General features: G+C 54.6%; 1 protein-coding gene across 2 annotated transcripts; it reads left to right on the top strand.

Moving 5' to 3' along the window:
- Positions 1-239: 239 nt before the first annotated feature.
- TTF1 (transcription termination factor 1) lies at positions 240-21998 on the top strand. 2 transcript variants are annotated; one of them, XM_037036558.1, is made up of 11 exons: positions 240-294; positions 4278-5270; positions 6755-6954; positions 7750-7935; positions 8803-8881; positions 11386-11516; positions 12852-13086; positions 14991-15080; positions 16166-16231; positions 19150-19235; positions 20088-21998. In XM_037036558.1, the coding sequence occupies exons 2-11, from the start codon at positions 4297-4299 to the stop codon at positions 20267-20269; spliced, it is 2229 nt and encodes a 742-aa protein (XP_036892453.1). In that variant the 5' UTR covers positions 240-294; positions 4278-4296; the 3' UTR covers positions 20270-21998. The 2 variants fall into 2 exon arrangements, with proteins under 2 accessions (XP_036892453.1, XP_036892452.1); XM_037036557.1 differs by lacking the exon at positions 240-294 and adding an exon at positions 663-1064.
- The last annotated feature ends 3785 nt before the right edge of the window (positions 21999-25783 follow it).

Below are 25783 nucleotides of genomic sequence, written 5' to 3'. Positions count from 1 at the left end.
ATGGAGCTTAGCAAAACTTGTTGAAGAAATGGGGTGCATGCACGAATTAGCGAGTCCGTGGAATTCGGCCCCACTTTCTTAGTATTAGGATCCCGCTCTAACCCCCTCCACCCGCAACCACCCCAGAACAAAATGGGCTCAATCTACGCAGCTGTCCCAGTCCCAGCTGCAGGCATGTTACCAAGGCCACGAGATGCGGGGGCGGAGGGGCGGGGCGGAAGTGACGCGCAGTACTTCCGCCTTCACAGCCGCAGGACTTCCGGAGTGTTGGAAAGGTGGTGGCGCTTTCGGAGGGTAAGTCGAAAGCGGTGTTTTGTGTTCCGGGTGTTTTTTAGATGCGCTTATATAAATGGAGCGGTGGCGGTTATGGTCTTCTTCCTCCGGAAGACGCGCCTCTGGCCTGCGGTCTTCAGGGATGGAGGCGGCACCGTTTTCTCGGCCGCCGCTCCAGTCCCCAGTCCCCTCCGCACCCGGACCGAGGTCGGGTCTTTGCGCCGGAGGGGACGGAGAAGCGGCCCTCGGGGTAGTTCCTCCGTTCCTCCCCTCCCGGCCCCGGAACGCCCACCCCAGAGCGCAGCAGGTCCTCTTTGGCGCCCCCCAAGTTGGTGCAGAATCCGGGGCCAGACTTGGCACGGTGGTGCCGGGCGGGAAGCGGCACGGACCTCAGAAGCGGAGATAAGTGCATATTCATTCATTCCAAAGGCGTCGAACTATCTGGGAGCCAGACAGAATCGCTGCCCTTAGGGGGCTGATCATGGCACAGCTGAGCCACGTGCAGTAGGGAAGCAGCCGGATGGTTGGGGAACGCTGCATAGCAGGCAGAGGGGACCCAGGAAAGCGATCAGAGAGGCTTTCTTGACGTGACTTTCAAACTTAAACCAATCTCAGCTCAGAAAGGTAACACGGAAATACACTGCTGCGAGCGTGAACTGCTTTTACAAAGTCCCTGAGCAGGAAAAGGAGCATGGTATATTCGAGGACCTGAAGGCAGGGTATCTGGACCCCCCGGAGAGAAAGGAGAGCTGGAGAGGCAGGCGTGGACCAGACCCATGGTGAAGGGCATGGTAGGTCTGCACAGTTTGGGGACCTTATCTTGAGAATAATGGAGAAACCATAAAATGTTTATAGTGGGAAGTGACCACATCTTTAAAAGTTTGTGTTGAACTCAAGAAACCAGGAGGAGAAGCTTAGGTATTTAGAAAAAGAAAGAAAGGGATGGAAAGTAGGATATTTGATGGAACCATCTGTGTATTGTTACGAAGAGGTCCTGAAAAGGGCCCGGAAAGTGAGTGAAGGGCTGATGGTCGCAGCACAGCCCCTGGAGTAGACTCTGGGCAGTAATGGGGGCAGAAGTGACCTGTGGGCTGAGAAGTGGATGGACTTCGAGGAAGAGGAGAGGGCAGCTTGTCTCCAGAAAGTTTGCTGTGTAGGGGAGGAAAGAAAAGCTGGATGGGGCTTTAGAGTTCGAGGATGGCTGCATCCTTGTTATTTGTTTTGCTTCGTTCAGAAGAGTCTGGAGATCGAGGGGTGCTGCCAGAAGGGAGCCTGTGCAGAGGAAGAGGCTGGAGACCCGAGGGGGGGGTCACCTGGTGGACCGGGTCTCTGGGAGGCAGGAGGAGGCTGGCCTCCAGCACACATGGGCAGGAATGGCCTTTGGCAGGAGAAGAGTTCCCTCCTTTGCTGCAGCAAGAGGGGAGGAAAGAAGGGGACAGGTGCATGCAGGCATGTTGCGTTTGGAGGGGAATTCCCCGTCTCGTGTGTGTGCATGTGACGGAGGTCAGGGGCAAGTCAGTTGGCTGCAAGTGAGAAGGAAGACTGGAATTTAGAAGTCTGTTGAGAGTCAAGGAGATTTGAAATAATTATTTAAAAAAGAGTGGGCAAGTGAGCTGTCTCAAGCAGGGCTGCCCACCAAAATAGCATGCAAGCTATGTACATAATTTAATATTGTGACTAGTAGCAATATTAAAAATCAGGAAAAGGTGGAATTAGAAATGTATTTTACCAAACAATATTCAAATTGCTATTTCTAACATGCAAGAATTATGACTGAGACATTTTAGTGTCTTTGTTCTAAGTCTTTGGAGTCTGACGTGTATGTCACACTTTGAGCACAGTGTGGCCCGGCCACACTTCAGGTGCTCGGCAGCCTCTCAGGGCCAGTGGCTCCCGCATCACAGCGCAGATCTAGACAGACACAGTTCGATGGCTGGGCAGCGTGCTAGTCCCAGATAGATGGTGCCCATCTGCCCAGTTGTGAGTTTTCTCCAGGGCACCCGAAGAGACGCATTCATTCATTCCAAAATAGGTATTTATTGAGCTCCTCCTACAAGCCAGGCACTCTGCTAGCTGCCCGGCTACAGGCGCTTAGAAGGGTGGGCCAAAGTAGGGTTACAGTTGTTCATATGGAAAACAGTGCCACCAAAGTGATAAAAGTGTCCTGGAGGCTCACCGCTGTAAGCCCCCTTTGCCCGCCCCTGGGTGAGGCAGATACAACTCCCTACCCGAACAGGGAGTCAGCCCACGACACTCACCCTGCCGGCAGCTGAGACCTCAGAGGCCGCAGGTGGGTTTCCATCATCTCTGTGTGGCAGCTCGGAGGAAGGCCTCAGCCAGCGCTCTGGGCACCTCCATTGGCGGGGAGACCCTGAGGCTGGGGGTCTGGGCTGATGGTGCAAGTCCACCTGTCCACGCACGGTCCCCCTCCCTCCGCCACATAGCGTCTTCACTGCCCAGGAGAAGTTTGGTGCCTCTGTAGAGAGCGGGCTGACCGTTCAGACTTGAAGGAGCACTGTTCCGGGGGATCCCCAGGATCCACCGTTATGCGAAAAATAGCAGGATGCACACCAGAATGTGTCGATGCTGCTTTCTGTGTGAGTGATGGTAATTGAGCCACATAATGCATTAACTAGTCGAAAGAATTAAAATCCCAAAAGTTGAAACACAGAAGGAACACCGAGAAAGGAGAGTTACAAGACATATCTGTACAAGCATACCTTTAACCATCTCTTTTGTCAAGTTCGTTTCTATTAGTGTACTTCAACTCCAAAATGCATGTGCTCTTCGTGACTAGTGACATTGGTGCCCTATTAAATTTCATCCCAACGTACTGCAGAGTGTTGACTCTCTGTCGGACATTAACAAGGCTCTTTCTCGCAGAGGTGACCGTCTGACCGAGGTCATTGAGTCGAGTCCCTGACGTCCCTGCTGTGAAGGTGCTGGCACTCTGATGTGAGACAGAGTTTGGGGCGTGGCTTTTCAATGGTGGAAACACAGGCAAACCACCCTCCTCCTCGGAATTTCCTTTTTTTTTTTTTTTTTTAGCAGAGGAGCATTAAGTGGCTAATGAAATAACGATTTTTTAAACTGCAGTTGGACTGAGTGCTACAAAGGCGAAGCACAGTTTGCTAGGAAATCAGCACAGCATTGGGGAATGCGCCAAGCCCGAGGGATCAGGGAAGTCTTTCTTTCCTTTGCTTGTCTGGTAAATACTTAGATAGTTATAGCCTTGAATTGCTCGTTTTTAAAAACAAGAGAAAGCAATCTACACCCTTGTTCTGCCCCTTGCTTTTTATTCTGGATATTCAAATGAGTGTAGATAAAAATAGAACACCCCTGTCCTCCTGTCCCAATTAAGAAATAAAAGATTACAGATACAAAAGAAACCGGCTCCAGACGCATCCCGAATCCCCGAGTTTGCCAGCCAGTTATAATCCCCATGCCCGTGTTCAGTTTTCCTAGCATGTATCCACTGAGAAAAGACACATTAAAGTGTTTGCGGAGTTTACACTTAGTATGTACAAGGTATCATAATGGACACATTCTTTCAACCAGGGGAAGCTTTCTTGAGGCAATGATATTCCAGCCGCTCGGAAGGAGGTAGGGAGGCTGGAGGCAGCCGGGAATGTCCTGGGCGCAGGGAGTTGGATGCTGTTAGACCTTGAGCCAGGAAAAGGGTTGTGGCATGTTTGGGGGACCAGAAAAGGGGACCTGTGGCTGGAGCCCAGAGTTGGGAGAGGTAAAGGTGAAGTTGCAGGGGGCGGGGGCTGGCCATGCAGGCTCTGTGGCTCTCTGTCTCCTTATCGTTCACAGGCAGTGGGAGCAGGCAGAGCAGTTACCGTGAGCACACACCGCCCCCCTCCGCACACCTAGAATGGCATGGAATGTATATGCGTGACTCCAGCTGGCCATTTGTCATACAACTTTGTTTTTCTATGATTTTTTTTCCCCTCTGGAGGCTGATGTTTAAAATGCTTTGCAAAATAAATTATTGTTGTCAGGTTTCCCTCTAGGAATAAAATGGAAGGCAAATTGAGCAGATTGGAAGTCCACACTCCAGTTTTTGACAAGAAAAAGAAAAAGTATTCTGTAGAGAAGGAAAGGCATGAGATGCAGGCCCATGAGAATTTCAGAGACTCCTCTTTGGAAAGTGAACCATCTCACAAAACAAAGAGTAAAAACAAGAGAAAAGATCGCCAGTTTCTCACTTCGCCTTTAGAAAAATCAGAACTCAGTGATGAGACCAAAGAGGCCTCTCCTGCAGCCAAAAAGAGGAAAAAGAGGAGGGCTTTGGGGGTGCAGGGCGATGCAGGCGTCATGTATGTCATGGTGGATAAAGAAAACATTAAGGACACCCCGAAGAATGTTAGAAGGGATGTCGACATCATTTACATTGACGTGAGCAAGGAGCAAGCCTCAGCCAACGAGCCTGAAGCTGAGCAGCTGCACACAGTTACCCAGCGACGTAAAGATGAGCTGAAAGAAGCGCATCATAATAAAGTCAGGAAGAAAAAGAAGCGTCGGAAGGAAGCTGCGTCCTGTGATGATGCTGAGCAAGGGGGCCCCTGCGCCAGCGCCAGCCTGCCCCAGCCGCAGCCCCTGCTTCCTGTGCCCCTCAAAGGCCCGGGTACACCACCACTGGGGGCCACTCATGAAAGGAAGTCCAAGAAAAGAAAGAGAGAGATTTCCCATAACCAGGAGTCCGAGCGTCCTGAGACTGGGAGCTCTGAGGGATGGCAAGCGGCCCAGGACGCAGGCGCTCCCCAAGGCAGGGGGGAACCCCACACGTTAAAGAGGAGGGCCAGGAAAAGGAGGCGGAAGTCTGCGGGTGACAGTGCCCGGGTGCCTGGCGGGGGTTCAAGCCGCCCCAGGAGCTGTGAGCGCCCAGACACACCCTGGGATTCACCGGAACGTCACAGCTCCTTGGCTGAGGACAGCGCAACACCCCGGCCGCCAGAGGAGCAGATGCAGGCGCCCGCAGAAGAGGCGCAGAGGTAACACGGGACCGTCCTGTCTTCTGAGGCTGTCTGTCCTCTGTGGGAATTGTGCCCAGGGCCTCTGTTCCGCATGCCCGCAGCACATGGCAGAAGCCCTGGGGGCAGACCAAGGCCTTGTGCGCATGTAAGCCCACCCTCTGCAGGCTGTGTCCTTTCCCCGTGCACACGTGGGCAGCCAGCTCAGGTTTGCAGCGAGTGCTCTCCCAGCCCTGAAGTTGTGACGCGGTCTAGTGGGCTTTCTGAGACGCCCACATTACCCTGTCTGTCTGTGTGCGTCTGGGTGGAAGGAGGGAGCAGGTGTCTGAGAATGCTACCCACCGGGGAAAGGCTTGAATTAGGGTTCTCACTAAGGAAAGAGATTTTAACAGTTGATAAGTAATTGTCATGTAAGTGTAACATCTGCTGCATAAAGCAGGGAGATGGGTTTTTTTGTTTGTTTGCTTTTTCTCAGTTCCTGGGACTTGAGACAGATCCCCCTGCCCCCATTTTTGCTCAGTGGCTTCCTCACATGTGTTAGATTGTCCTGGCTTAACCCAGCTCCCTCCAGCAGCTGAATGAGGGAGGGCCTGCCCCCCCCCCATGGTAATCGTGGCCCCGCCCCTGGCATCCTGTGCAGTCCCACCTGGGACTGGCACCAGAACCCTGACAATGAGGCAGGGATGTCCTAGGCCTGGGGCGCTTAACTTACATTGCACTGTGAGCCCTCTGAAAACTGCGGACCCTTTTCTTGGACAAGTGCACACAATTTTTTTTTTTTTTTCAGTTTCCTGTATGAGCAGTTACTTGATACAGTTGAATGTAGGAAGAGATTCAAACATCTGGCAGAGAGTTGGGGGCGTATTAGTGATAGATACATAGAAAACCGTGCAAAGGGGAAATGTGGCCATTACGGACCACCACAAAAATAACTGTAACCATCCGTGACTGATGTGGCTGAGTGGGATGGGTGTCATACTGCACACCGGCCAAGGGGTCGCTGGTTCAGTTGCCATTCAGGGCGCATGCCTAGGTTACAGGCCGGGTCCCGGTTGGGGCATGCAAGAGACAACGGACATCAGTGTTTCGCTCCTCCTCTTCTCCCTCCCTTCCCCTCTTTCTAAAAAGAAATAAGTAAAATCTTTTTTAAAACAATAACTGTAACCATGGATACTAGGTACTGATTTAACTAATTAGCAATCATTATTTTAAAGCCTAACTCACTGGAAGGGTCAGGGCGAGGTGTCTTGGGTGTCCGTGTAGGTATTGGAGGGCTTAGCTTACCAGGAAGTCAGTATCTGAAATGGAAACAGCTGAGAAATAGATAAGAAACAGGGCCCGGGGCTGCAGGTCCCCCTGCAGACACCTCTGAGGTGCGCCCACGTCGGCAGTTAGTGTGCGAGCCCGGACCTCCCGCCTGAGTCTCCCCTGATCTGAGGGAGTCGTGGCAGGAGAACACGTTCACGACTGATACCTCGGTGTTGATTGATCTGCTTCCCCCCCAGGTTAGAACCGGCCGATAAAGACTCTGAACCAGTGTGTTTATCTGAAGACTCAAAGGACTCAGATGCGGCCGGCGTGGACTTGGACGCTGCCGTGCAGCAGCTCCGCGAGTTCATCCCCAGCATCGGGGAAAGGGCTGCCACCACGATTAAGCGCATGTATCGTGATGACCTGGGACGGTTTAAAGAGTTCAAAGCGCAGGGTGAGCTGGGGGCACTGCAGTGTCTGCGGGACGTTGCTACAAGCCCGATGTGCTTTTGTGAACAGCTCAGATTTACAGGTTCACGAGATCCATCCTTTGGCTACTTTCAGCTTTCCCTCCAGCCAGAATGGGGGGTCCTAGTTGAATTTACTGGGGGTACCTGAGTAAATTGAATTTCGTTGGTACCAGGTGTAGAATTCTGTAATAGTCACCCCTCCAGAATCACTGTCCGAGCTGTGGGAGGGGCCCAGCGCGGTGCCCTGGTGCCCTCTTTGCCCAGCCTCTTGTTGGGAGGTAGGTGGCCCATGGGCCAGAGGATGGGGCTTGGGGGTGGGAGGGGAGGTGAATGGGCTGCGGCCTAGGAAGGATACGGCACACAACTGAAATAAAGACATTAACTCATCAACTTCAATTAGGTGCAGTTTCTTTCCCTGAGTCATTACTTTGAGGGCGAGCTGGTGGAGTGGACACGTTTCAAACAAGACCCAGCTTGGTCCCCACCCTGATCTCACTGTGTTACGAGACCCTCCCAGGAAGCCTGTTGGACTTAGCCACAAACTACACATGTGCGCCTGCGTACCACTAAGAGCTGCAGTGGCCCCGGGGCGGCTGTGGAGGCCCGTGGAGGGGAAGCCGAGCTCTGCCGAGGGACAGGGTGCTGAGCGTCCAGCGCAGGAGCGGGCAGCTCCCGGGCAGGCGCAGGCTGGGCCCTGCGCTGCCACTGCTGAAGCGACAAGCTAGGTTGGCGTTTACTCGGCATTGACGACACACTCTTCCTCCCGCCCCAACTCCTAGGTGTCGCCATTAGGTTTGGCAAGTTTTCTGTGAAGGAAAATAAGCAGTTAGAGAAAAACGTGCAAGAATTCCTGTCCCTGACGGGAATTGAGAGTGCGGACAAGCTGCTGTACACGGACAGGTACCCGGAGGAGAAAGCTGTGATCACCGACTTGAAGAGAAAGCATGCCTTTCGCCTGCACATTGGTGAGTTTAGAACCGCCACGGCTGCCCACCTCACACGGATGGCCTGTGGGGCACGTTTGGCACAGCGCCTGGCCTGGTCGGTGCGTGTTCATGCCGCGTGGGAGCAGGGTTCTCAGAGGCAGCCTGTGTTGGGGTTGAGAGTGTTCGCGCCTCCCAACTAGGGTGCTTTGCCGATTCCAGGAAGAATGAAACACCAGCTCCCAGCTTTCCCTCTCGGCAGTAACTGCGGTTTAGGTCGCTCTCCCTGTACCTCATGGTGGATGTCTTCCACTTGCCGCCTGAAGCACAGCCTCTGTGCAGCAGGGACTCCCTAGAGTCTCAGGCGTGGCCAATCACGTGCTGTGTAGCTGGAGCGCCTCCTAGAGGTGACGCTTGGAAAGTCAGAAGGGTGTGAAGCGGGCCAGGACTGGCCTGGAAAGTCGATCTTGCGCACAGAACGCGTTTCGGTTCGTCTCCAAGGCTTGCTCTGGACCGCACCCAGGACAGGCAGGGTGAGCCCTGCAGGGGGCTTGTTTTGCCTGCGGGGGTGGGGGTTGCGAGGTGAGCCTGTTCATTGGGGAAGGTGGTTTCTTTTGCGGTCCCTTTCTCTTAGCCGTCCTTCCTCTACACGCTTTGCCTTTATAAGGGTCTTCTCCGTGACCTTAGGAGACCAGGAGCTGGAGCCTCTCTGTACAAAGCGCCCGGTTTTCCGAGACCTCCTCTGAGGAGCCTGGGGATGTTGTGCCCTGCCTCCCCGGACAGTGTCTGCAGGCCCTGCCCCGGTCTGGGGTGGTTGGTGTCGCCGAAAGGGCTCTTCGGGCTCCTTCACCGGGCAACCACTCCCTGCCACACTGGGTGCCCTGCTGACCGCCCTTCCTCCTCCGTCAGGTAAGGGCATCGCCCGGCCCTGGAAACTCGTGTACTATCGGGCGAAGAAGATGTTTGACGTCAACAATTACAAAGGCAGGTAAGAACTTCGTTGGTCCCCGCTGACCCTGAAGGTCAGAGTGTCACCCACATGGATGGGAAGGGAAGGGCCGTGGCGGCATGTGGGTGGAGCCAGGGGCGTGTCCGTCGTCAAACGCGGTCTTCCAGGCCCATTTCAGTTCCCCCCCTGACCTTCCTACCTGCCCCGTCTTCAGCTTTTTCCTTACCCTTTTCTTTTGGCACTCAGCACGCTCTGCCTCTGACTGTTGCTCGGCCAGTGTCCTCGGCAAACCCATGTGCTCCCCGTGAGCCTGGATGTCCCTTCCCAGGGACGTTGCCCTGAGCCCGGGCCCAGCTCTCTGGCTCTCGGCTGCCTGCACAGGCAGCGGGAGGGCCCTTCCATGGGAATCGGTGGTAGGTTCGGCGTCCCTGAGCGCTTAGCTGCTGATGGCCATTCTCTCCTCCACTTTTTCCCTAAGTTAAATACCCAATTAGAGTTTGTTTCCAACATTCCAAATAAAGCAAACGCAGGTGCAGGGTGGGCTGTGAGGTCCTTCTCTGCTTGGGGTGAAGGGGCGAGCCTGAAAGCACCGGCCTCTCGCGTCCACACTCAATGACCGGGCTCCCTCGGGGAGGCCGAGTGACCCGTTACAGCGGGACCTCGGAGTTCTGCTCGGCCCCGTGACTGTACTGAGACGTGCGCAGCCGCTGAGCTTCCCTTTATTCTTAGAATATCTTTCCAATGTCAGGACTTCTTAATTGAGAAAAGGTAGAAAGCCCAAAGTCCAAGGATTTGAAGGCTGTGCGGGGCCTCAGGAAGCAGCAGCCCTGTCCCCTGGCTTCTGTGCCCTCGTTTCTCTCTGCCACCCGTTCCTGCTGCTGCCAGGTGCCTTTCAGTTGGTTCGCCTCAGGGACACCCTGCTGTCCTGAGAAGAAAACTGCTGGAAAGCACAGTTCTTAAAGGCGCAGGATCCCGGGTCTCTGTTCCCTGCCCTCTGCAATGGCAGAGGGATTTCTGAGTGCACTGAGCCCTCCGTCCGAAGGCTAGCTGCTCCCCGTCAGCAGAGACGGCAAGGGCTTTCCAGAGCCTCTCCTGAGCTGCCTTAGTGACGACACAGACCCTGCCCTGGTCCCAGGTCAGGAGCCACAGCAGGTCAGAAAGGGGCTTTTCCTCCACTTCATCCACGGGGAGTGGTTTTCACCCTTTAGGAGCGTGTTTGCGTGTGGAACTGACGCGGGGCTTCTGCCCTTGTGGGCCCTGTCCTCCAGAGGGCAGCGTCTCAGTGACCACCCGCCTCGTGTGGCCGCGGAGCACAGGGTGTCCTTGCATCAGACAGGGACGTGGCGGGGAGGGGGGCAGGCTCAGGTGAGGAAGAGCGTGTGAACGGGCTCGGTCCTTGTGGGTACTGATGGCTTGTTGGAAAGACCACAGTCTTAACATGTTGGGTTGAGTAAAAAATTAATTCATCATGCCCAGGTACATTTAATTTTTGTACGGTCATTAGGAAATGTTAAACACACACGGCTCGCATTCTGTCTCTATCGGCCAGCAGAGGCCTGGAGCAGGGACAGGTGGACAGGGAGCCCCGCAGCGTGGAGCCGCCATTCGTGGTGGGTGCAGGGAGAGGCCGAGCTCTCCAAAGAGGATGCTGGGGCCTCGGGCTCGGGGAGTCGTCCTGGCAGGTGAGGGCGGCCTCGAGGGGCCGGAGGGTCGAGTGCAGGGAGCAGCGGGCTCTGTGGGCACATTGAGAAGTTTGTGTTTTGTGATGCGCAAAATGCGGAGGTATGAGGTTTGGATGCGGAATACCCTGATCCCAGTGTTTTCTCTGGGCACTGGGCCCTAGCCGGGCCTCTGGCCTGGTGCAGTGGGGCCTGGTTTCTAGGGTGACCACAGTTGAGATGCCAGGACAGGAAGCGACCCAGGCTCTGGGCATTGGTCAGTCTGCCGCACCCAGCTTTCCCGGGACTGCAGCAGACTCTATGGGGGTGACGGTGTTTCATCTCATAGTTTGCACGGTAGCAGGCTGTGGCTGCTTTGCAGGCCACGGTCGGGGTGTTTTCTCCTTTAACAACTCATCATTAATTGGGAAGGATTACTTAGTGAGAACAAGATGTCCCTTTGGGGATGGTGGAGGGTGGTGATTAAGAAGCTTAAGAACTTGCCCTGGCTGATGTGGCTCAGTGGACTGAGCACAGTGGACTGCAAACCAAATGGTTGCCGGTTCGATGCCCAGTCAGGGCACATGCCTGGGTTGTGGGTCAGGTCCCCAGTTGGGGGGGTGTGAGAGGCAACCGGCTGATGTTTCCCTTGCACATTGATGTTTCTCTTCCTCTTTCTCCCTTCCCCTCTCTCTGCAAATAATAAAATCTTAAAAAAAAAAAAGCTGAAGAACCAGGTGGAGGTGACTGTCACATGACATTGTGAGCCTGCTGAACCTCAGAGTCATGTGCTTTAAAACTGACCATCTTGCATTCTGTGAATTTCACCTAACTACAGAAGAAATTAAAATAGGAAAAAATTGTCCTGGGTTTTCTTTCTCGTAGGTACAGCAAAGGGGACACCAAGAAGTTAAAGATATACCACTCCCTCCACGGCAACGACTGGAAGAAGATTGGGGATTTGGTGGCTCGAAGCAGTCTTTCTGTCGCCCTGAAGTACTCCCAGATCAGCAGCGGTGAGTTGCGGTCTCCAGTGCCCACCTGGGTGAGCCCACCTGGGTGAAGGGGCGGGCCCGGCAGGCCGTTGGCCATTGCTTTTAAGCCGTTCTCCGGTGCCGCTTCATTCTACGTCTTCCTGAGAGTTTATGGGGCCGTGCCCTGTACTCACAGACCGACTGGTCCCACTCCTCCGTTCAGCAGCTTTCAGTGGGACTCTGAACGTCAAGGGGACCGATTCCAGTGAAGCTGGTAGGCAGGAGAGACTGGGCAGGGAGAGGTCCCTTCCTGAAGTGGCAAGGAGACTTTAAGGGGGCAGGGGTTGTCCTCATGACCAGTGGTGGTCATGTCCTGTCTCTTCCTCCTCCTTCCGCAGAAGCTTCCTTGATTGTATTCTGCTCATGAAAAATCCCCGGTTGCTTTAAGAAGATTTTAGTCTGGGTCACTGGTAGGGGGGGCTGCCATGCACCCACAACACCAGCAGGTGGAGCCCTGGGCATCTGTGAGGCCAGTACACGGTCAGCCCTGGCTTGAGTTGGGGACCAGGCCTTTTGTGCCACCAAATGCAGCCACAGATGCCACGCAGAGACTCTGTGTGGCCTATTCTCATTTTCAAGAAGTAAAGCCAAAGTCTGGATTTTTTATGTCGTGTGAAACCTAGGCGTCTTTTTCCCCTGGGGGCCGTCTGGACTTTTAAACCGTCATCCAGATTGCCATCAGGGAGAAGTAAGGACAGCACTGGTGGCCGGGCCAGCGGCGTCCACAGGCTGCAGGTCTCGGCCGCCTCCCCGGTGCGACTGATGTCTGGACACGGGGGCAAGCATGGCTGCTTGACTGCATGCTGGTGTCGCCCCAGCCATTCGTCGCCCTGGGGGCTCCTGGGGAGAGGTCAGCATGGGACAGACACTCACCTGGTTACAGTTGCCCCGTTAAATGTGGGGAACCTCAGAGTCTCGTGTGGGAGACCTTACTTGCAGGAACGGGAAGACCAACTTTTCTGACGTTGCACAAAAGACGCCCCCGCATTAAGAAGGGCTGTCCTGCCGTTGGCTCTTAAAAGAACCCGCAGCCCCGAGCACTTTTGCTGTCTCTGGAAAGGATCAGATTTTCTTTCTTTCTCAGACTTCTTTTTTTAGAGCAACTGTGCAGTCATTGTGTGATTGAGAGGAAGGTGCCAAGATTTCCCCTGTGCCTTGCGCGGCCCTCCACCCCCAGCACCCACAGCGGCCACCGGGGTCACTGTGGGTTTGGGTAAATGTGTGATGACGCGCACCTGTCATCATCACTTCCTTCCCAGTGTTGCGTTGGAAGGCGCATAGACTCGCACCTCTGAGACGGCCCTTTCACACCCGCAGAAAGGAACCACGGTGCCTGGAGCAAGGCGGAGACCCAGAAGCTGATCAAGGCTGTGGAAGAAGTGATTCTTAAAAAAATGTCTCCCCAGGACTTACAAGAGGTAGATTCTAGACTCCAAGAACACCCTGAAGGCTGCCTGGCGATTGTCCGGGAAAAGCTCTACAGGGGCATATCTTGGGTAGAAGTCGAGGCGAAAGTAGAAACCAGGAACTGGATGCAGTGTAAAAGTAAGTGGTAAGTTTTAAGGCTTCTTATGTGAATTCCAACAAGCTATTATTCCCTCCCTCTGCGCGGTTTCCACAGAGGGCAGGTGGGTGAGGTTGCTGGTGACGTCCGTGGGCCGAGCGTGGAAAGCCCGCCATGTCCGGGGCGAGGACTGCCGTCCCCTCGGTGCCGCCTCAGCTCCCTCGGTGTCGGTGCCTGACTTCAGCCGGCCCTTCGCCACGCCACTCCTGTAGGGCTTCCCGCAGACTCAGTCCGCGAGAGGAGTCACAGACGCGGCCATCGGTGGCAGGCCTGCCTTTCCAATTCCACCTCCCGGTGCCTTCACAGTGAGGGTCACACGCTTCATCCTAGACCTTCTGCAGGTGCATCTGTCACCTGGCAGTATTTTCTGCCGACCTCGCTGCACGTCCTTTGCCTCGTGCAGCTTTGCCCAGCCTGGGGGTCTCTGAGTGGGTCCTGGACGCAGGGGCCCTGCAGCTCAGGGCCCGCCTCACACAGGAAGCTTGGCACCTTGATCATCGGTGCATTTTATGTGAGCCCCTAGATGACACTGTTTATTGTTTATGTACCTTGCGTCCCTTCGTCAAGTCGTTTATTTCCATCGAAGACTACGCTCAGGGAAGTAAGCTCCAGAGAACAGGTAGTGGTTGGGGGGAGAGTGTAAGACGGAGGAGCCAGAGCCCCGCCCACCCCGCGGTTTGGACTAGGAGGGAGCCTTCGGTGGAGGGTCGACCGCGAGTGTTAAATAGGGAGTTGCCTTCAGAGTCCGTGTGATTAAATAACATTCAAGGTGTGCTTTTCACTTGAAGAAGTAGGACACCATATTCACTTCATGTCACGTTGCCATGGCCTGTGGCGCTTCACACCAGTGAACGTGGGCGGCCGTCGGTGAGACCGGCAGTGCCAGAGCCACGTGAGCACCGCGGCTCTCCCTTGTCAAGCAAGGAGGAGGCTGTGATGGCTGGCGACCTGTCCATCACGTCGTGGCAGGCTTTTCTGTGAAGACAAGGACTGCTTTTTAAAGGAGTATATTTATTTTCGGGGGGGGGGCGGACATTAGTGTGGTGTTGCCTCTCGAGTGCCTCCTACTGGGTTCCTGGTCTGCAGCCCCAGCATGTGCCCTGACTGGGAATCAGATCAAACCTGTGACCTTTCACTTCGCAGACTGGCGCTCAGTCCACGCAGCCTGACCAGCCAGGGCCAGACGGGGGTTTTTGAAATACTTTATATCAGGCTGCTGCTCTCATCAGGAGCTTTAGTCGTCCTCCCATCCAGCCTGAGGTGGTGGGCGGTAGGGGACCTGTCAAAGCACTCGGAGGTTGCTTCGCTGGGTCTGTCTCATTCAGTGTTCTAGCCGCTGGTCGTGGCAGTAAGAGCTGTGTCATCTGTTTGATTGTTACAGATTTTTAAAAAAATTTAGAGAAGGAAGGAAGATAGGGAAACACATTGATGTGAGAGAGAAACATCGATCAGTAGCCCCAGTACATGCCCCAACTGGGACTCAACCCACAACCCAGGCACGTTCCCTGTCTGGGAATCGAACCCTCGACCCTTTGGTTTACAGGATGACACTCCAACCAAGTGAGCCACACCAGCCAGGGCCATGTTATATAACAATGAAGACTCAGTTGAGCTTACAGGTTCCTTTAGCAGCTGCTCATGGGCTTATCCTTCTTTCCCCTTTTTAAAGGGGACTTGTGCTCGTTGCCCGGTTTCGGTCACACCCACTCTCTGTCGTTTCACTTGTCCTTCCATTCCCACTGGTTTTGAAAAAGAGGGGTGTTGTGGGTGGGGTGAGCGGCGGCGGCGAGCAGCAGGTTGTTAGCGGCTCTGAGAAAGGGCAGTTCAGATGAGGAAAATACTGGAAACTTGGCCCCTGGACTCGAGCTGGGTTTCCCTTTGTTCTGACGCAGGACGGAAATCCTAACCAAGAGGATGACGAACGGTCGGGACGTCTACCGAGGAGTCAACGCGCTGCAGGCCAAGGTCAACCTGATCGAGAGGTGCGGGCACACGGCGCCGCTTCCCTGGGTCTCTCTCTGGCCACGCGGTGGCTCACACAGCAGAGTGCGCAGCGGGGTTGCCTGGTTCAGACCCCTGTTCCCGCACTTTCTCCACGTGTGACCTCGGACATGTCGCCGCCTTTCTAGGTCCTGGTTTGTTCATCTTAGCTGAGGGTGACGGCGACAGCAGCTGCCTCTTGGTGTCTGGGGAGAGGGAGTGAAGTGACGTGTGCACAGTGCACTGCGCGCTCCCCAGGGCAGCTCTTTTAGTCTTGGAAGGTGTCCCTGCGCACACATGTGACTCCCGTCGCTTGAGAGGGGCCGACAGTCCAGGCCGAGCCTGCTCTCCAGCTTGTGCTTGTCAGCGTCACTGGGGCGCGGGCTCTTGGTGCGCCTCTGAGTCTCTGTCCACTCAGAGCCCCTGTCCTGAAGGAAGGGGCGGCGTGGGTCTGGTTCAGGAAGCCCGCGTGTCTGGGGGCCTGGGCTCAGAGCAAAGGGGAGACAGCCAAGAGCAGTGGTGCTCTGGGCTCTGGCACCCGGCCAGCCCTTTCTCCCTGCTCCGTCCTGAACTCGGCCCCAATGGCGTCAGGGCACCTCTTGTTGCCGGACCAGAGAGACGGCAGGGACAAGCAGAGCAGGGCAGGCCCTCGCCAGTCTAGAATTGTCACCGCCTGCAGATCATGAAACTTTCCCCAAGTGACTCGGGCCCCCCAGCCCTGCTGCCTCATTTGTGGAGTGGGGACAGTCCCCGACCTCCTTAGGGGGTGGGCTCAGTGATTGTGTGAACATCGAGGCCATAACATGCATCTCTAATGTGCTGAGCACACGTACTGTTTCCGTGTCTCTCCACTGAGTGGTGAAGTCACGGTTTTACTGTGAGACAGCAGCGTGGTTTGGCAGGGGCTCGGGGCGGGGGCCTTCTGGCTTGTAGTCCAGTGACTCAGTGACCTAGGCCTGCTGGGCCGGTGTAACGGGGGCTGGCACTGGGGACCTGGTGTGCCTTCAGCTCTGAATTGTCTAAGTCCCTGAAGGTGTCCATCGTGCTGACTTTTGGTGGAAAACTTGATTTTTACGTTTTCTTGTAGATTGTATGAAATAAACGTGGAAGACGCTAATGAGATAGACTGGGAAGATCTTGCCGGCGCCATCGGGTAAGACCGCTTGTTTGTGGTTGAGTTTGCGGGAAGGCAACAGTGACGGTTAGGGGACAACTGCCTCTCAGGTCCTGAGGACCCGGGCTGTGCACAGGCTGTGTCCAGAGGTCGAGTTCCCATCTGTGTGTGTTTGGGACCCCCACCCCTGACACCAACAGGAGCCAGCGAAATGTGGACAAAGCCTGCTCTGCCCCTCTCCCGTCCCCTGGGTGATGTGTCCCCTTCACTGTCCGGCAGGTGGCGGTGGGCGGCAGCCCTGAACAAGGGTGGTACTGCCCGTTTGCCGTCCTGAGGAAGTTGGACATTTGACACAATTCTGTAAGCCCAGCCCACACTCAGACGTTGCCGAGTGTCCCCAGGGTGCCCTTTACAGCACTTCCCCTGACTTGAGGCGCAGTCGGGGTCACATGTGTCATGGTCCCCTTTCCTCGTGCCTGCGGTCTGCGGAGTCTGCCGTGGTCTCTGATGGCACAGGGACGCTGGAGGAGCACAGGTGGCCCGCCCTGCGGCCTGCCCTCGGGCGGAGTGTCCCAGGGCTGTTCCTAATTCGAGCAGGCTTTGTGCTTCCAGCAGGGCTGTGGCGGGTGAGGCTGTGTCCCTGTCGCACTTCCCATCTGTCCGCAAGGCGCTGATTCTGATCCCTGGGCTCGCTGGCACCTGTGTTTTCTGTGCAGCTGCTCTCAGTTTTCTCTGGGTGGCCAGAGGGCCACAGGGAGCTATTTTGAGACCGCAGGAGGGCCCTGTGGTTCTGCGTGGCCTGCTTCCCTCTGCAGGTGGCCATTTCCATCGCGTCCGAGGCCTGAGAAGCCTCCCTGTGTTTAGGAGCTCCTGTGTTTGCCTTTGCTGGGCGTCTTCTCGTCTGCAGTCCTTTCGTTTTGAATCAGTCCTGTGACCAGGAACAGTGGCCTCCACTCTCACTGTGGGGCTGGCCGGCTTGGCACTTGAAGGGCAGCTGGCCTGCAAAGGACAGTCCCGCTGAGCAGAGCAAACGGTTAGGAATTGTGGGCTGCAGGTGCTGGTGGGTTTGGGGTGTCGGGTGTGGAGGGGTCATTTGGCCTTTGGTTTGGAAGGTGGACAGGAGCTGCCTGGCTGACCTACAGGAGCATGGCTGCTGGGGTGAACTTGTCACTGATCTGGCGAAAAGGACATAAACCAGCTCAGGGGTCAGCGACTTAACCTTGGGATGTGGCCAGGAGAGAGTCCACCCTTTTTTTTACTATTTAACTTGGAGGACTGGAGTGTTGCCATGACAGGCCCTGCAGGGAGTCGCAGACACGTGCCTGTAGGTCCAGACCCTGTCCTTGTCTTGTCCCCCAGCAGGGCAGGTCCCTGAGAGGTGACGGTGTTGGGTGGGCAGAAGGCAGGGGACCCAGCTCTGCCCCCGCCCCCTCCCGACTGAGGGCCGTGTCCGCAAGGCCCCGCCTCCACGTTAACAGCCCGCGTCTTAAACTCTGATTCTGCACTGAGTTTTGTGTGTTTTGTCATGTTGCTTCTGATCACGTGGTTTCTTAAATTGCGTTTTTTATGATTTTAAGCAAAAGTTATACATACATTTTAAAAATGGATTGTTTTATTTGAGATTTATAAATCTCAAAGCTGTAAAATGGAGATCATGGCATCTAGTCAAATACCGTTTGAAACAGGACATTCTCAAAGCTTTAATAATGAATTAAAACAGTGAGAAATAATTAAACGAAAAGTCCAATCTCTTCAGCTTCTTCAACTTCCCTTGTGAATTAGATGGGATTTAAAGGTAGCGTCTTAGTCTAATGAGATGTGATACCTACTCAGTTTAAAAATGTCCAGACCAATTACTGTCCCTTCTCAAAGCCTGACCCTGGGTCTGCAGAACATCACAGTGGACAAGTGGGGTGGCGTGGCGCCCTAGAACTTGGGCTTGGTAGTCAGCTGACCTGGTGCTGAGCCCTGGCCCTCGGCGTGTAGCCGCCCTTGGCCGGCTGCTCCCCAGCTTGTCTCGGTTTCCTCACCCACACGATGGCTTAATAGGACCTAGTGTGGACCTGGGAGGGTGACGCAGGACAGGGTCCTAGCCTGGTGCCGACACGGGCTGAGGAGCCCAGCCACCCTTTGCCTCTACATACGTAACAGATAGAATCGTCTGCACTAGTCCGTTTAGCTGCCAGTTAATCACTGAGACAAATAGGTCACTTCGACTGTTTGAGAAAGTGTCCAGGAAGTGAAGTTAGGGATTTTCACTTTAAAAGAAGGTAAGAATTGGTTGTTTCAGTCTTAGTTACTATAAAGTGAAAATGTGTTTGAGTCACCAAAACATCATCAGCATCTGCTGTTGTTTTTTGACTTTGCAAAATAAAAAATCGGGACTCCTGCTTTGAATGGTGATGAAGACGTGTTTGTTCTGAGTGTGATGTGGAAGAGGGTAGGATTTGGAATTGAATCACCGTGTTGTCCCACCTGCGCCCCTCATTAGCTGTGAGGTCTGGGATGACTTCTCTCTGCCTCAGTGTCCCCGTCTCTAAAGTGGGGGCGCAGAAAGGTGACTCCCTGGTAGAGTGGTCGTGAGGCTTGTTTGCTCCCGCCTGGGAGGGCCTCCGGGCAGGGCCATGCACTCAGCGGGCGTCAGCACGTGCTGGCCCATGTTACGTGTCGTCTTTCCAGCCAGTGATTTAGTTCCTCCGGTTGGAACAGAGCCCGCCTTGTTGTGCTGCTTTGTCCCTCGTGTGTGTGTGTGTGTGTGTTTTAGCCAAATGGTCAACAGCTTGCCGTGTGTGTCACATTTCTTTGCATTTGTGGCTGTGGTGATTTCAAGTTCAGGGTTAGGAAAGTCACTTGGGTCTGCAGACCTCTCAGTCAGTGTCCCTGTTAGTGCCGGGCTCATCAGTGCCAAACTGTGCAGGCTTCGAACTGACACCGTTTCCACCTTTTCCTTCCTACAGGGACGTTCCTCCATCCTACGTCCAAAGTAAGTTTTACAAGCTGAAGGCCACCTGTGTTCCCTTCTGGCACAAGAAGACCTTTCCAGGTCAGTATTGTCAGAGTCTGAGGCGTTAAGAGCACAGTGCGTGGTGCCCTGTGCTGGTGGTGGCCTTGGGCAAGTGACCTCCCTCCCGAACGCCTCACTTCTCTTGTTGTAAAACGGTGACAGCTGACACATTGTGATCCCTGCCCGACAGGACACTCCGAGGCACCAAACGAGGTCACGCACGTGTGAAAGGCAGTGGCCAGGTGCTTGGTGCACAGCAAGCACTCGTTTCTGACCGCAAGTGCTTCTGGGCCACCGCACTGTGCACGTGTGCACACACACACCCCACGTGCGTGCGCACACACTTTGGGGAAAACAGGCGCCTGGTTCCTTCTTTGTGGCCATGCGTGGTGGTTTAGATGGGTGATTCCCAAGCCCGGGTCACCCAAGTCACGTGGGGACCTTGCTAAAAATATGACACGAAGTGCTCCTCCTCAGGCCGGCTGCGGAGGCTCGGTCTTCTCCCACAAGCTCGCAGGAGCGTCTCCAGTGTCTGCCCAGCACCGGCCTCCAGGCCCCCTGCCCTGCAGTGTGCCATTGAGCACCACCGGCATGCCGCAGACATCCCTGCCCGGGTGTGAATCCGGCCTCGCCCTGACCAAGTCCGTAACTTGGGCATGTGTCGTACAGTGTTGTGGGGCCTCGGGTTCCCTGTATGAAAAACGGGTGAGCTGCAGTGCCTGCCTCAGAGGACCCCCGAGAGGACGGGGTGAGTGGCCATAAGCTGACCGGTGAGAATAGGGGCCTGCACGTGGATCACAGCCCGGGGCAGGGATGTCTGTCCTGCCCGCTGCCCCTTGACCTTGGGCGAGGCTTTGTACAAATCACTTCAAAGTTAACCCTTTTCTTCAGAGATCATAGACTATCTGTATGAGACGAGCCTGCCTCTGCTCAAGGAAAAGCTGGAGAAGAAGTTGGAGAAAAGAGGCAGGGAGCTCCAGACTCCCGCAGCGCCCAAGCGGGTCTTCCTGTTCCGAGACATCTTCCGCTGCGACGACGACAGTGAGGGAGAAGATGGAGCTGGAGGAAGTTAGAGGGGCATTTCTCGCCCACTCTCTACTCTTGGTTGTGTTTGCATATGTGTGCCAGTAGGACTGTTCTCAGTGTCGACAGGAGAGAAGACACAGAGGCCGTAGACATGACGGCGAGTGTTGTGGACCTTTGAGAACTGATGTCACCAGGTTCGAGTTTGTCTGAAGGGGAAGGGGAGCATAGGCGTTGCTCTCACACTTCAGTCACACTGAAAACAGCCGCATCCGGTGCTGTTTCTGGAACCACAGAACCAAGTCCCCAAGCAGCAGACGGCCACGTCCTGTCAGCACTTTGTTGCCAGGCGGCTGCTGCACACCCCGGCACAGTGAGAGCGTCCGGCCCTTCCCCTGTTGCTGGGGCCGTGCTCTCGGCGGATCAGTGCAGGCGAGTGTCAGAGGGAAGTCAGGGCTGCTTGCAGTGCCCTGCACGTGTCGTGCACGCGCAGCTTGTCTTCCTGGGTGGCCTCCTGGTGTGAAAGTGTGTGTGCTTCCACACAACACACCCTCTCCAAGCTGGCTGCGGACTCCTCTGATGGCCGCCCGCAGGGAAGAAACCCACACCATCTTCCATTGCTTCCAGGAACACTGGCACTTAGACGGGGAAAGCTGCGGTGCGGGTCTCGAACCTCCTGGAGTCTCGAGGGCTCCCCTGTGGGTCAGGAAAGCAAAACACTGCAGGCACTGCAGACAAAGGACTGCTGTGGGGTCCAGGCCACCAGTCGTTAAACGGTGCAGGAGCCAGCGGGGCGGTCGGATTAGCCAGCGGTGGGGGCCCGTGGGGCGGCCACCGCAGCCCCTCTGCCTACGTTCCCCCATGCTCCCCCGCCAACTCTGGGCTGTCTGGAGCCTGTGCCACTCTGTCCTTCATCTGCCATTCAGCCCCAGCCAGAACATGCGTCTCCCATGGGCAGCCCCAAGCAAGGCCTGGCTGGGCAGGGGAGTCGCTTTCCAGGCTCCTCCCCACATCTGTACAAGGCAGAGCCCAGGAAGGACAGTGGGCTGTGTAGTGTCCTGGACACCGTGACACCCCCATCCATGCCAGGGTGCAGCCCAGTGTCCCCCAAGTATTCTCCCCATTGTCACTTGAGTTACATCATGCTGTGATGTTGGTTAACTCTCTGCAAAGCTAGACATTTTCCCAAACCTGCTGTGACTGGGGAAGGGAGAACACAGACAAGCCAGTGTTGGGGTCCTGGGTCCCCTGAGTCTCCCCAGGACCCCAAACAGCTTTGCACAAATGCAGACACTCAATAAGTACTCAGTGAGCAAAAGCGTGTTTTCTTTTTAGAAAGCATTTTGCCTTTAGTCACTGCTCTGTCAGACATCCCAGCCTCCATGCTGCTGGGAATGTACATGGACTGTACCTTTTGGTAGACAATCTGTAAGGTACAGCGAACCCTTAAGAATGTACATATCCTGTGATCTGGGAATTTTGTGTCTAGAACCTAATGAAATACTAGAACTAATATATGAGAATGGCACATCTATCATATATAACAACGGAAAAAATGTAAATGTTTCTTAATAGGAAACTTGTTAAGTAACTGTATATTCCTAGAGTGGAATATTATGCAATAATGTTAAATGCTGACAGATTTGGTTAACACAAAAAGAGGTGAACGGTATTATCAACCAAGATATTTCAGAAGAGTTTATGTATTTTCTCAGTTTTGTAAAATAAGAAAATGTGTGTATATGGGTATATTAAAATATGCAGAAGAATTTAACCCAAGACGTTGATGGTGTTTTATTTCTGTGGGCAGAGGGCTTGTGCGTTTACAGGTTAGAGCACGTGAGTTACAAGGGCCAAAACCTCAAACTGAGATCTGAGGGGCCTGGGAGCTCTCGGCTGAAAGTCCAGGGGGAGGGCTCGCCCCCAGTCCCCAGGGTGTGCCTTCTCTGGAGCCCTCTCCAGGCACACAGGGCCCCGAGGGCCACCTTCACACAGCCCCGTTTCTGCAGTCCCGATACCCACCCAGAGGAAGGAAAAGGGTCTTTCTGTTGTTCTGGCTTAAGCTCCGGTTTCGTTCCTCGTGCCCAGGTTGAGGCGTGTGCCCAACTCTGGCCTCTGTAGCCAGGACAATAGGACGGGCTGCAGCCACACTGGGCCTGCCTCTGGTGCCGGGGTGTAGCTCAGCATCCCTCCAGTGGCTGAGAGGATCCGTTCCCCGGGAGAAATTTGGGGTCCCGTGCAAACCACAACTGTAGACGATGACAGTAAATCACGTACCCATGCTATGAATTTTACCCAGTAAACGTGCACTTTGTAAAAGTTGGATTTTTGTAACTTTCTCACCTCCATCTCCTGTGTGCCTCCCCTGCCCCGGGGGCGGGAAGATGGATACCATACAAATGCAGGGACTTGGAAGGGCGGACTGAAGTGCCTGTGGGGGGAGGGCAGAACCGTGGGTGCGGGTTGGGATGTGTGGACTTCGTGGTGGAGCCCCCGTCTGTGCTTTGAAGAGGACGGACAGAAGAGCCGAGAAGCCGCGCTGGAGAGACAGTCGTTAGCTCTGTAAGGAGGGGCGAGGTGCCGTGGGATGGACAGCCCCGGTTCAGAGCTGGAAAGGGCAGAGGGGGCACCGGAGGAGGAAGAGGAGGCTCAGTAAGTGAACAAGGATCGAGAGAAAGAAATGCCCAGAGACGAACCCAAGTGTTTGCCAACTGACTTGACCAGTGCCTTGCTGGAGTTCTCGGTCATTTTATACTTTTCTTTTTTATGGTGTTCTTTTACTACCATTCATCCCCCCATACCCTCTAACACATTCCACTCCCCTCCCCCCATTTCACACTTTTCAATAAGCATGTTTTTAGCTGTTTATTTTCCCTTTTAGTTACGCAACAAAGAGGCCCAGGACGCTGCAGCAGAGCAGAGATCTTAAAAAAAGTGCCGTCCCTCCCTGGGGCCTGCCTGCGCCTTCCCCTTCCCCTTCCTTCCCCCCCAGTTATGCGTCTCCTAAACTCTAAGCGTCCCCATGAGGTGTGCAGCCAGGGGAGCCGGGGGCAGTGGCAGCTCCTCCCCGGCTAACCCCCGAACCTGTCTCCAGGGCCCCCTTTTCTCCGACCCTGCAGGGAGCTCCCAGCAGCCCTCTCCTGGCTCTCTTTCCTGTAGCGTTTCTAGAGAGCCCAAGCAGCTCCGCCCGGGTGCTCTCTCTCCTGTTGCTTCTGTCCTGAGCCCTTCCTTGTTCACTGTCCCTGACTCCAATAAATGTACTCTCAAAGTAAAAATAAAAAGAAGAAGAAAGAGTCTCATAATCAGACCAGCGCCTGGATTCTGACCACAATGCTTTCAGTTCCACAAGTGTCGACCACACTGGGTCAGCCAGATACAGTTTAAGCCGAAGACCCAGCAGTGGAAGGCACAGCTTGGCCCACGCACAAGCTAGCCCTTTCTGAACGCCATTTCCTGAAATCCACACCACCGTCCGGGTTCCTCGGCCGCATCCGACAAGCCATCGGCCCACTCCTGGCCTGCCCACGTTGCCAAAGTCCATTGTTACGACCCCTCTCTTCGGCCACGCTCAGCTCTTCGTTCTCTCCTTTTGTGGTACTTCTCCGTCTGAGACCCCAAGTCTGTGGGAGCCCCCCCATCGCCTCCTCCCTCCACCCGAAGACCTGAATATTCCTCCACCGGAGTTGCACAGCTCAACAGGGTGGTTTCACCTGTGTGACTGTAGACCTCCAGTGGACACCACACCACCAAAGGGGCCTCCTTTAGTCTCCCCCAGGCTTGCTTTTCTGTTTCCCGTGTCAGCTGCTGGAGACAGCCAACCTCTCCACACCCGTCTACCCTTTCTGCGAGTCCCCGAGAGAGGTGCAGCCCATGGACATCAATACCCTGATTCCTCCCCCAGCCAGACAAACCGACTTCTGGGGACACTCACTCCTCCCGCTGCACGCCGACTCCCTGCCCCTGAACCCTGTGCCCGTGCCCTGAGGTCACAGTGGAGGTTTTAATCCCCTAAATTGCCGTCTCTCCTGTTCTGGACCATTAATCACCATGTAAACAGACTCTCATACTGGCCACCCTTAAATGTGTGTAGTCGTACAGAATCAGTTAGCACTTTCTGCCCCACTCCTCCCAACTTCTAAGTGTCCTGTTCCTCAGGGCTGTTTGGGGCTCTTCACACGCTCCCAGTGTTTGGAAGTAAGAGTATCTGCCGACGGCTCCCCAATGTGTGGTTATATGTTGGATTCTCCCTGAATTCCAGGCTAAATAGTCCATCTGCTCCTTGCCATCTCCACTGAGGTGTCTTCCATGTCGAGTTTAACATGTGACAAACAACATTTTGGTCACCCACACGACTGAAAACTGTTACCTGCCCCCAGGCCTTCTCGGCTCCGCCAGTGGTGGCCCTTTCACTTAGTGATTCAGGAAGCTGGGGGACACTCAGCTTTGCCGCTGTCCTCTCCCCTGGTCCTGCCATGTCCAGTTCATTAGCGACCCCCCACCCATTCTGCCTCCACACCCCCGCCTGGACTCGGCCTCCCCTGTCACCTCCCAGGACCTCAGACACCCTCCTCTCTGGACGACACCGGTCTCACGTACCGGTCCTTCTCCGATCCGTGCTCCCCGCAGCTGCGGGGTCAGTTGTTCACATTCCCATCCTGCTGAAACCCCCGCAAATGGTTTCCCACCACATCTTTCGGCGACACTCACTCTACATCACAGTGTCTGCAAAGATTACAACCTTGCGTTGCTGATCTTTCCAACCCTGTCGAAGGCCCCTGTTTCCCTCACACTACACAAAATTCTTCCTTCAATTTTATTTTGTATTGGTTTGGGTGGACAGCATAATGGCTACGCCATCGTACACTTTACACAGGGCTCCCCTGGTGTCCCTAGTACCACCTGTCCCTGCACACAGTCATCAAATATTACCAACTATACTTCCTATGCTTTACTTACTTCCCTGTGACTATTTGTAACCACCAAGCTGTACTCTCAATCCCCTCATCCTTTTCACCCAGTCCCACCAACCCCCACTCCCAGCAACCACTGGGTTCCTGCTCCGTGTCTGCGTCTGTTTCAATACCTGCCCCCCGCAATTGGGGAAAAAACCCATCAGTACAATCTGCCATATTAATAAATAGTAAAAATGATTTGCATTTGCCCTGGCTGGTGTAGCTCAGTGGATTGAGCTTGGGCCTGGGAACCAAACAACCATGGCTCAGTTCCCAGTCAGGGCACATGCCTGGGTTGCAGGCCAGGCCCCAGCAGGGGACGTATGAGGGGCAACCACACATTGATGTTTCTCTTCCTGTCTCCTTCCCTTCCCCTGTAAAAATAAATAAATAAAATCTTTAAAAAAATGATTTGCATTTGATGAATTCCAAATCCATCCAATAAAAAAACTTTCTCTACCTCAAAGGTATCTACAAAAACCTCAGCACACATTATTTCAAAAAGTGAGACACTGAAATTTTTCCCTTTGAGACGAGAAAGGGCACCTACTCTCAACACTTCTGACATTAACCCGTCAGCCCAGTCAAGCAAGAAAAGGAAGCGAAACCTCT

The sequence above is a fragment of the Sturnira hondurensis genome, unplaced genomic scaffold, assembly GCF_014824575.4.
Source record: "Sturnira hondurensis isolate 20B ecotype Veracruz unplaced genomic scaffold, ASM1482457v3 Scaffold0022908, whole genome shotgun sequence".
NCBI lineage: Eukaryota > Metazoa > Chordata > Mammalia > Chiroptera > Phyllostomidae > Sturnira > Sturnira hondurensis.
Note: the sequence above shows the minus strand (reverse complement) of the source record. Positions and strands in the feature narration are given on the sequence as shown.

Bases quoted from the DNA above. Each gene is read 5' to 3' on its own strand.
- TTF1 (XM_037036558.1), top strand. From the start codon at position 4,297: ATGGAAGGCAAATTGAGCAGATTGGAAGTCCACACTCCAGTTTTTGAC. The intron at 7,936-8,802 runs GTGAGTTTAGAA...CTCCTCCGTCAG, and splicing joins TGCCTTTCGCCTGCACATTG to GTAAGGGCATCGCCCGGCCC. The intron at 13,087-14,990 runs GTAAGTTTTAAG...GTTCTGACGCAG, and splicing joins ATGCAGTGTAAAAGTAAGTG to GACGGAAATCCTAACCAAGA.